This window comes from Diuraphis noxia, unplaced genomic scaffold (assembly GCF_037042655.1).
Source record: "Diuraphis noxia isolate RWA-SAM2 unplaced genomic scaffold, SU_Dnox_SAM2 contig0003, whole genome shotgun sequence".
In the NCBI taxonomy this organism is placed as follows: Eukaryota; Metazoa; Arthropoda; class Insecta; order Hemiptera; family Aphididae; genus Diuraphis; species Diuraphis noxia.
Window position 1 is genome coordinate 60,724,928 of NW_028301713.1, and position 11,782 is coordinate 60,736,709.

An 11,782-nucleotide genomic window follows, 5' to 3' on the forward strand; every position below is an offset into this window, starting at 1 on the left:
ATGTACTTATTACTACTTTATGTAATTTAATTTGTATTTGACATTTTGACTATAGAATATGAAAAGAAATTCGTTTTTTCATTATTTGATTTATTATTTATTATCACTTATCAATATAGGTATCTTATCTATTGAGTTATTATGCAAACATTGCCCTGTTGGCATATGGCGGCCCGACTTCAACGTTCTTATGAGAATGTAATTTACAGTCGGCTATCTAGTTGTTTTATATGTCTATGGGCTAACCTTACTTTAAGTTGACAATTTTAAGCCTGTAAAAATGAAAATTAAGACATGCATATTTCACTGTCTTATGTCCATGGCGTATCTCAAATTAAAAATAAATTGATGTAAATCAACTTAGCTCACTTTTTAAAATATCTGGTTCCTAATGAAAACCAATTCGACATCTTCTAGTACTTAGTGCACTTTTCAGTTATATTTGGGCAACACACTTTACTTTCAGTATTTTTTATTTTGTCTTGTTTTTTAATTTTTTTTTTAGTGTTTACTAATAATCTTAATTCTATATATATATACATATATAATATAAAGGAATTTGTCCTCCGAAGGGATCACCGTAGAGCCCAAACCACAGGTAGATCTGCTTTAAATTTTCAGGATGGATTAATATTATAATTTCATTGGGCTCAGATTATTAAAAGATGGCAATCAGTGGAATTTAGCTTTAAAAGAAGCAGCAATATTTCATTCACCTAATAAAATGAGAGAACTATTCGGTGTAATATTAATATTTTGCAATCTATCGGACGCTTCAAGGCTTGGGAATAAGTATAAGGACGATTTTTCCGACGATACCCGGCGACAATACCATAGAAAACACATAGAAAATCTTGAAGATCTTGTGGACTGTTAGAAAATAGAGAATATTTAAAAGAAACAAGCTATGATTTAATTACTTTTCACGAGATTTTTAAGCGAAATGAACACTCATTGACTGAGGAACAGTGGTTTGTTTACAAACAAATATTAAATAGCATCAAATTAAATTTAAGAAAATGTATATTTTTGGATGCTCCTAGTGGAACTGGCAAAACCCACTTAATCAATCTACTTTTGGCTAAAGTAAGAAGCTCATATGGGATTGCAATTGCAGCTGCATCAGCAGGTATTACTGCTAGGCTTTTAAATGGAGGAAAAACTGCTCATTCAACTTTCAAGTTGCCACTAAATTTGAACACCATCGAGACCCCAACGTGCAATATTAATAAACAATCAAATTTAGTGAAACTTCTGAAAAAATTCAAGCTCAAAGTTTGGGATGAAAGTCCAATCTCTCATAAGAAAGGATTTGAAGCTATAAACAACTGTCAGAAGGTTCTGAAAAATTAGAATTTATTGATGGGAGGAGTCACGGTACTGCTGGCTGTAGATTTTAGACAAACTCTACCAGTCGATCCAAGAGAAACTCGAGCTAATGAAATTGCAGCCTGCATCAAGTCTTCATATTTGTGGCCTCTAATAGAAAAAGTTTCTTTAACCATAAGTATGCGAGTACATTTGGATGAGGACTGCTAATCAGTATTCTAAGTTACTCTTAAAAATAAGAGATGGTAAATATCCGGAATCTGAAGAAAAAATTACTTTACCTTAAACAAATCACAAGGGCAAACCTTGAAATTTGCAGGGATTGATATAAGAGAAGATTTTTTTTCACATGGCCAATTGTATGTGTCATGCTCCAGTGTCAGTATGCCAACGAGTTAAGTTATTTTGGCACCAACAGGAATTTCAGCTAATGTAGTTTATAGAGAAATATTATATTAACGATAAAAATCAGCTTAATAAACAATTAATAAAATATGACATATTTTTTTAAACAATCTTATTTAATTGTAATTTAACTAGACAATATTTAAGCTTACCAGATAACAAAAATTAATAAACTTGGAAACGACGGTTAATTCAGCTAGTAACTAAAAACGCAATGATTTTCTTTATTCAAAAATATCCATTCATGCTTTTAATACAGAAATGAATATATAAAAAATGGTTACCTACATAAAAGTAAAGCTTGACATTTTTGAGTTCAGTGGTTAAAAGATTTACTTTTTAGGAGTGCTCGCAGAAAATAGGAAAGACTGTGGGTGGTTGTGGTGGAAGTTTTTGAAGCAACAGGGGTTCGTGTAATCCACGCGTATACAGTCAAGTGGTGCAAAGAAAATGTTTGTTCGACTACGTGTAGTCAGGCCAACGTCGGTTAAAGTAAATTTAAACAAAATAATTAATGGAATTTGCAGTGGTGTGGTTGGGTTAGTATAGTAACTTTATTGACAGGATACATTATTTTGGTGAAAGGTGAAATTCGTTGAAGGGGTGAATGGATTTTATTTATCTGGTACCTTAATAATAATGCCACGAAAAAAGCTATAATATTATTATTTCAATTACTTTGTCACAGTGTAGATTGATATCTAACAAAATACATGTATGATGTAAATCAAAATTCGTTCAATACAAATAGAAAATATAAGCACATGAAGTGGATTTTTTTTAAAGTGAGTTTATTGAAGTAATAACGTCAATAAATGGATTATGTTTATTATGTAGGAATTTAAAATTTAAAAGGTTTATTGTGATTTTATTTTTTCCATTTCACTTATATTATTTCTACATTAACTTGAATTGATGCATTTTTTTCTATCGCTGTTTATTACGTTTATTGTGATTTTTAATGGTTTTCCGCCATATTGTCGTTGTCGTATGCATCATTTAGATTGCATGTTTTGTGTATTGTGCTTGAAAACTCACTAACATAGATTTTTTATTATCAGAATCATAATAATTAAGGTAAGGTCTTGATGCGATATTATTATTTGATAAGTTTTTTCTTTTGCCATTTTCTGTAGCTAGTATATTAATATATATAATATTATTATCGCGGAATAGCTAATAACAGATTATTGTATAAATGTAGACTAGAATTAGGTTCGATAAAAACCAAAATAAAATGTTATTATTCATTAAATATAAAGAAATCATTTTTTTTTTTTTGTCCTAGTAGCTACAGCTTTCCTATAGCTCTTGATAGTGAATAGAATCGTGGCCATTATAGTTTACATATACGTATACGGGTATGACATTGAATTTCATGGTCCATTCGTCCATTTATTATATTTATGATTATTTATGGTTGGTAATATAAACCAGATTATTATTCAAATAAATGGTAAGTACCTTATAATATTAGAATTATTACAATACATTTTTACATAAAATATTTTTTTGCTTTTATGTATCGAAATATAAATGGATTTTTAAAATACATTTTTATGAAATAATTTACAATCGTCATACTTAAACATCACAGTGAATATTGTAATATTGAAAATTTATATTTACATTTCAATTAACAAAATAACAAGTGCCTATTGTATAATATACTCAATATATAATATAGTTTAATCATATAATCATTTGCATCTGAGTGTTACTGCTAGGTGACTTCTCTCTTCATGTCTTGTATATATACATATATTTTTTTCTGCATAATATGCTTATTGTAATAATCATTAAAGATAGTGTAAATTTCAATAAATGTTGAAAAAAATATATTTAAATTAGGTCATCAAATTTTGTTTCATGCATCAACATATTAATATTTGTACGAAAAAGCGTGTATTAGTATACGTTGTATAATTTAATTGATAAGATTTCTTTTATTTTTTGATTTAGAATATTTCGTTATTGTTTCAGAATGATGTGAATTTTTTCGTTTTTTCCGATATATACTGATAAAATATTCTTTATTGACCATACGAGTAAATTAACAAAAATCAATTCAACATTACTCATGAGTTATTCCTACTAAAGGATAATCATATCAAATATCATAATTTTTCTTATTTAAGATTGGGGTTCAAAATTTTACAAAAATTTAATGAAAAATAACGATATTAATACATTCGTTATTTTAGTTATTTTGTTGAAATTCAAAAGTTTTTCCTGTACCACCAGGTGCACCTAAGAAGTATGATATCCCTCCAGTTTCATCATTTGTTACTTTCATAGAGTATCAAATACATACTTCTGTTGTTCATTCAATAGTGGAAGATTTGTTTGAATTAATTCTTTCAAAGTGTTGAGATCATACCTACAGTTTTTCTCAGTGCACCTCTTGTTTAAAAGCATCATACATTGGACGATTGGGTGGGGTCAGGTCTAATTGAATTAATAGTTTGTTTGACATCATCAAGCACATGTCCTCAATTGAAATCAATACTTCTTTGTAAATTTCTTCACTGATTTGTATATTTGGATTTCCCATTCTATTCCGTATTTGATACAAAATATCATCACACATTTAATCTTTGTACTTGATCCACAAATAAATTGGGTTTGATGGGAAACATGCACATATGATTATAGAAAACAATGTTCGTATTTGGTGAGCATGTGATGATATCACAGCATCATTGAGAGTTTGATCCCAATGATCGTCATTTTCTAGCAATTGCAAACGTTGACAGGCTTCTCTATAGGATCCACACAATTCACCATCAACAGTTCGTAAATGTTGGAATGATGTTGGGCCACGTACATTGACTAATATCAGTCGTAAATAAAAACATTCATCATTGCTTGGATGTACTGAATAAATTCGACCAATCACATCTGGGTATTTATATTCAGCTCGATTCAAACTTGCGCGATTATTAGTTGAATGTCGCGCTCGCGCTCACGCGCTTGTGATATCCGAATTCTTTCACGTTCATTTCGGTCGTCACGTTCTTGTGCACTTTGGTTAGATCGGTAATTATCTTGGTTTGTATCATTTTGGGTTTTCTACCTAAATTGCTTCATCATATAGGAGGCATATAAAATATAAATTATTGTGTCACATGCAATAATTAGTGATCATAGGTAACTTAACATTATTCACAAAACACGATATACGAATTTAATTCTGTAAATTTAGAATAACTTGGTAGAGTAGAGTAGGTAACAGAAAATCCAAGAAAAACAACACTTACGATATATTGACAAATAATCGACCACCATAGATGATGTTCTTGATCAGAGATTGCCATAGAGACGATCAATAATATTTATTATATAATTATTATATATTATATTATATATTATAATTTATTATATTATACATATTATAGTAAGGGCTGTTTTAAAAAGAAAATGGCTGTTTTTAGGATCTTTCCAGCAATTATTCGAATTTTTCTCGCTGTAAAAACCATCCTTGGACTCAACGAACATTAAAAAAAAAAAAATTGGCCAAATTGATCCAGGCGTTGTTGAGTTATGTGCTTACCAACACATTTTGCGATTCATTTTTATATTATAGATTAGAAATAAATACGATAACAACATACGTATACGACAAATAACAAATTTTTATATAATAATTTTTAATGTTAATAATAAATTGGAAACGTCGCATCCAATTTCACGCGCAATCATACGCTTTTGAATGGTCAAAAGCATGTTCTTTGTTATTCTTGCACCGCGCGCAATCGTATGCCCAAAAAGGTAAAACGCGTGCAATCGTACTCCACCAATTGAATACACGACGTATAATTCTTCTTATAAATAACGAATTTTTCGATATATCTCGAATATTTATTATTTGATTAAAAAAATTATATTATTATATCATATTAATTTGTCAGTGGAATTAGGTACGACTTATAATATTTTGCCTGTGGGTAATTCATTGAAAGTATCCTGTAGGGAGTTAATTGTCTACTGATATACAAAGAAAATCCTAGTTGATCAAACTTCTAAGAAACCTAAATAATGAAGAAGACAAAGAGGATTTAGAGTTAGGACTCAATTAGTTTGAAGATGACTGAACTGACTTCTATGATTTGTATAATCTATTGCTCCTAGGAGTTGGTTAAATGATTATAATTAGGTAGGTAATTTAAATAAGAATAGGCTAATACGTTTTGAGAAATTAAGTAAGGTTTGGATGTTTGGGTTACACGCGCTATTAGATTACGTTTCATATATTTCTAAATACATTTTATTAGGCTAGCAAAAATATCAATTATTTTCTAAAAATATTATCAAACAAATACAATTAATGTGTTTACTTGAACTAAAAAAATATTTAAGATTAATTAGACTTTAATTTATATTATTTTTGAGTTTAGCAATTTTATTATAAGTTATAAGGAATATACCACATATGCATTAGGTAAAGTATTAAATTTTTGGATATAATTTTATTCCAATGTTAATCAATCGCTAAACAGACGTGTTATGTTAGGTATCTTAATTCTAAATTTCGCTAATCTTATGTACAAGATTAAAGATTTTTGATAACTTTGAATTATTAGTTCTGAAATATAACGCCAAAGACTTAGCAGAATAACACTAGAGCGCCGATGTACTGTATGTTAATGCACAAGTAAAGTTATAGAGCCAATTTCAAATGTGCATAAGTTGATTAATAAAAACATTGTTTCAATCAACTTTAAAAGTATTACGTGCCATTTTTCATTGTGTTTCTAATTTTCCTACAGTTGGTTGATATTGGGGAGCATTGAGGCAATTACTGCACCTTGTGGTACACCTGCCTTTTATTTCGGTAGGAGAAGAAAAAGAAGAACCTACTCGTACTGAAAAGAACCTATCTTCGAGATAGGATTTGAGGATCAAATAGTAGTGGCTAGGAAGTAGAAGTTTTAATTTGTAGAAGAGGCCAGAGTACCAGACTCTATCAAAAGCTTGAGAAACGTCGAGGAAAGCACCAGTGCAGTATAATTTTTCCTCTAAGGCATATGTAATTTTGTCAACCAGTCGATAGACTGGTGGACTTAACAATATTAACAATATGACTGAGTTAGATTTTTTCAACATTTAAAAAAGAATAACGTACATCGTACATGCCTTATGTGCAAAGCTCGATCAGCTGATTGGGGTCTTGTTTACTGATGATCTGAAGTCTGAATCTCCGAAAAACATGAAAACATTTACTCGCACCAGCTTGATATTAGATCCAAGGTTACCCGTATTATGAGAACGTATACTAGATAACTGATAATCGCTTTTGATAAGACCACAGAATAAAATAGTCATCTCCGGTTCATTTTGACTTCTGATTTTTATTGTTGGGTATGGATAAATTTTTCAGAAGCAGTAAATTTAACGAATATTTAAACGTAAATAAGTCGCTAGCGGATTACTCAAATTAAATACTGCAAACATTATATCAATGTTTTTCAATATATTTATAAATTGGCTATTTTGAATTTAAAAAAAAAATAAAAATCAAGTTTATATTATACGTATAGTACTAGAGTTTATTGATTATATATAAAAAAAAAAATTAAAATATATTGATAAGAATTTATACAAGTTATTTCACTTGTAAGAACTTCGTGGAACACCCTGTATACGATTTTATAAGATCTTGATGTAATCATAAATCTTATTATATATTCAAAATAATTATGAACATCATTATTTTTAGAAATTACATTACATATTTTCTTTGACGTTTATCGTCATCGGAATATCGGATATATTGAATATTATATTATTATTTATTATGCTTACGTAAACGCTTGAAAATTATCTCTTAAAATCACTTTCGATAATTATCCATGTATTATGGAAGTGATAGAAAATAATAATATTATTTATAAGTAATATATTAAAAAATTAATTTAAAGAATATTAATTTTTTTTTTTTTTAGGGGCAACCCACGGAGCAACATAGGTCATTGGTTGTAGGGTTGTACGGTAGGGGCTATCTTAGTATATTTTGTTTGTAGGTTTTTAAGTTGGCAGGGTTGTACCACGTGTTTGTGTATGTGTGGCAAGGATATGTGGCTAACAATCCTGGGTGGTCACTCTGGAAGCTAGCAACTGCGACCGGTACGTACATTCATTGCGTTTCCGCAGATTGAGCGTACGACCGCGCCACACCGCGCCACCATTTGTTTTTTTTTTAGAAAAGTAAATGTATTTTAAATGTTCAGTGTATTCAAAAATTATTCAAGAAAATAGTAATAGTAATAGTACTGAAAAAAAAATATTCATATTAAACTTAATAGTTTTCTTGCTATTTTCAGAAAATTTAATAATTCCTATGTAATAGTAATAACAACAATTTTTAATGTTTACAGATTCATCTTTTAATCTGAATATAAAATTTGATAACATATTCGAATAATGATTAAAAATTAACAGAAATAAATTTCCAAAACGATATTATAGGTACGAGGTTTAATTTAAAATACTTTTTCTCAATGTATAAAAACCTAGCATAATAATAATAATCTAATATACGGGGTTGTATTAAACAATATAGCCAGTGAACCATATCAAAAAGAGGATTATAAGGACAATGTCATTTGCCTTTGTGAAGAAATTCAGCACAGACAGATGAAATTCCAGTTTGTTGAGTAGGGTAGGGTCAGAGATATTTAAGGATCGAAAGACATGGTCAAAAGGGTAAAAGTCCTAAAGTAAGGGATAAAAGGAGAATACAGAAACAAATAATGCAAATATGAGGACAACATATATTAGCTCTAAATAAATCAGTTTTTTTTTTTTTTAAATTAAAAATATGTGTTTAATATTTTAAAAGCTTTAGATTGTTAAATTAATGTTAACCGTTATGTTTAAATATTTAAAAAAAATATTAGTAATTATTAAATTAATTTATTTGAATAATAATATGTTTTCTATAAAATTGTGTTACACTTAGAATTCAGTTAATTTAATTATTTTAACGAACGATTTACCGTGTTTCCGATAATATGACGAAAGAAGAAAATGTTTATTTAGTATTAATAAAATTAAAGTTCGAATTTCAATTAAAAGCCTATTTTAAATTTGACTGGAATTATGATTGTTTTAATAATATAGATACAATTTAAACAAAATTATGTAGAACGATTAGGTAATTTATAAACATAATTCAGCGATATGTGATAAAATTATGATAGTTTTTGGTGATCTGGTTAATAGTATTTAATTAATTATAAATTTTCCATTTTCAATAAACGATTTATTGTTCCCGTAATTAAATAATATAGTATTAAGTTGATTGGTGAGGAGAAAATAAAAAATATACATATAATTATTAATTTCCGATTTGTGAAATAGAATATTGATAATATTAATGGAGCATTTTATAATTATTAATGTTTAAATAAAAAAATAGATAGTAATGAATGGATTTATAATAGTTTTGAATCAGTGGAATCATTTAGGGTTTTAATAAAGGGAGCAATATGTTAACCAGTCTTGTAAAAAATAATACGTTTTTGTTTCTTTCAGAATTTTTTTCGATATTTTAAAATTTTTTTGTTAAGTTTCACGCATAGAAATCTCGGAGTTGATTCTACAATAAATAGGGGTGTTGAGAGTAAAATGTCAAGTTAATAGTTGGTTCTATACTCTATGATAACACTTTGTCGGTTTGTCGAAAGTCGTCATTAGTGTAGATCACTTAACAATTGTTATGGATTGTCGTGAATATAATTAAACGTAAATTAAGTAACAATAAATAGCTATTTTAAAACTTTTGTTTGTTGGTATGAAATGTATACAATTAGTCAATCTATAATATTATAATATTGTCATTGTAGCTAAATGATGACTTTAATATAGGTAACAAAATTGAGCATCATTTTAAACATAAATAAATAGTAAAATTTACAAATGAATAACCACGTTATTTTAATTTTACTAGAAGTATATATAAGAAATTGAGGACAAAAAATATTTATTTAACTCCAAAGTAAATTAATTCAACATCAAAAAGTGTTATTTTATTATCATTTATCACGTTATTTTTATCCATGTTGTAACTATAGAATAGATACCCGAGATATGTTGAATTAACAATTTACAATGTGTAATTTTACCACACACAACGAGGCATTATAATAACAGTGTAAACAATAAACATTAAATTAATTTTACCCATAACCTATAAAATCTGGTCTACTTATTTGTTTTAACTCCATTGTTATAATGGCAAACAAGTTTATGCTCTTCTAAAATGCAAAATTTTTATTTATAATAAAATGTATAATGTGTAATGTAAATTTTTTAAATATGTTTGAAGTTTAATAAAGATGAAATTCGTCAAAATCAAAATAATTTTCCAAATAACGTAAACAAGATTTTTGTGCTGGTTTTAAAGTTAGTGACAACGTATAATATGTGACCGTCAAGCTTTTGTAAGAAATAGGATCGTTTAACTTGAACCGGGCCTGAACACAATAATAGTATTTATAGCCCGTCAAATTTGATTACTATAATTGATAAGTTTATTCATCATTGAAAAATACGAAATTAGTTTAATTGTATAAATAGAGCTTGGTAGAGAATATTATTTTTATTAACTGCTTGATTAATAAACTGATAACATCGTGTCTAATTATATGTTTTTTACGATTAATTAGTAGCTTTTGATTTATAATAGTAATGTAAAGTATGAAGTTAATTAGTTGAATTTTCACGACGTTATTTTATATAACATAATACAGGTACAACTACTATTGATTAATATTTATACGAACAATATAAATATTAAATATATTGTAATATCAGTGGTCGAAGTGGCTCAAGATAAGTTCAGATTTCCTGATATCACCATAACATTCTTCATACCAATCATACCTTGCTTAGTATTTCTTTTTTATAGTTCACATTTTGTTTATGCATCAAAATATTGTCAGAAATGACGTTTAGATATTTTAGCATATTGCTAGTTGCTACGTCCCTACTTATTATCATCAATATTGTTATTGCTTTGTGATATTAAAATATTATATTATTAGCTCTAATCACGATTAAAGTATATGTTAATTCTTAATCCGTGGCTCTAAATACGGGTATAGATAATATGATTGCGAAACGGCCTATATGAAAAATAAAAAGTTTTCTTATACATACCAAATACAAAAATCATAATAATTATTTCATTTTAAAACACAAGTTTTAAGAGAAATGCGTTATTCTAAACAAAATAAGTAGAGGGATGTCATCCCTCCGTACCCCCCCCCCCCCCATTCCGACCACTTTGCAATATACAATATATACATATATTATAATATGGTTTTTGTAACTTTACAAACGAACCAGAAAGTATGTGTTATTTTACCATATTTTACCAATAGCAGTATTCAAATCTCAAAATTAACAATGTTCGACGTCGTTTTCAGTATGCTACTAAACCCCTAATAAAGTTAATAGCAGATAGGATTTAACTCTATAATACCAAATACAATAATACTTTAGTTTTTATCTATACAGAACATTTTTAATTTTTTGGCTGAGGACAATTGAATTTTGTCTTTATACCTTTAAATATAAATTTGTACCCCAAGAATGTCCAACTTTTAAATGATCTAACATATAGTTTTTTTTTTTCAAACATCATTATAATGGGGAAATATTGTAAAGAACAGTTAATAGAAAATCGTCCATACAATAGTTTTTAAACAAAAAGCTATTAAAAAACTTCCGAAAGTTTTACCAAAAGGTTTTGCATGTACTCAAAAATAATAATTGGTAGCTTACAAATCAAATGTTTTGTTTAGATCATAATCCTGTAATCTTGACAATATTAATTTTCATTATTATAAATAATAGTGCTAAATATTTTCATATATAACGGGACGTGAAAATATTTGATCGTATCAAATATTATCACATTTGAGAATCTCGTTTTTACGAATAGTAAAATGGTTAGCCAGTCTTTAGAAATGTAATGTAATTACAATGATATTATAATTTAAATATAAACTCTGCATAACTCACTTAAGCTAAAGATGTCATT

The 11,782-nt window shown here is 27.8% G+C and overlaps 1 protein-coding gene across 1 annotated transcript; it reads left to right on the top strand.

The window, feature by feature from the left end:
- Positions 1-294: 294 nt before the first annotated feature.
- LOC149057625 (uncharacterized) lies at positions 295-1,353 on the top strand. The gene is made up of 2 exons (XM_089223458.1): positions 295-350; positions 1,017-1,353. The coding sequence occupies exons 1-2, from the start codon at positions 295-297 to the stop codon at positions 1,351-1,353; spliced, it is 393 nt and encodes a 130-aa protein (XP_089079584.1).
- Positions 1,354-11,782: the final 10,429 nt, after the last annotated feature.

Bases quoted from the DNA above. Each gene is read 5' to 3' on its own strand.
- LOC149057625 (XM_089223458.1), top strand. From the start codon at position 295: ATGCATATTTCACTGTCTTATGTCCATGGCGTATCTCAAATTAAAAAT. The intron at 351-1,016 runs GTAAATCAACTT...ATTAAATTTAAG, and splicing joins CAAATTAAAAATAAATTGAT to AAAATGTATATTTTTGGATG.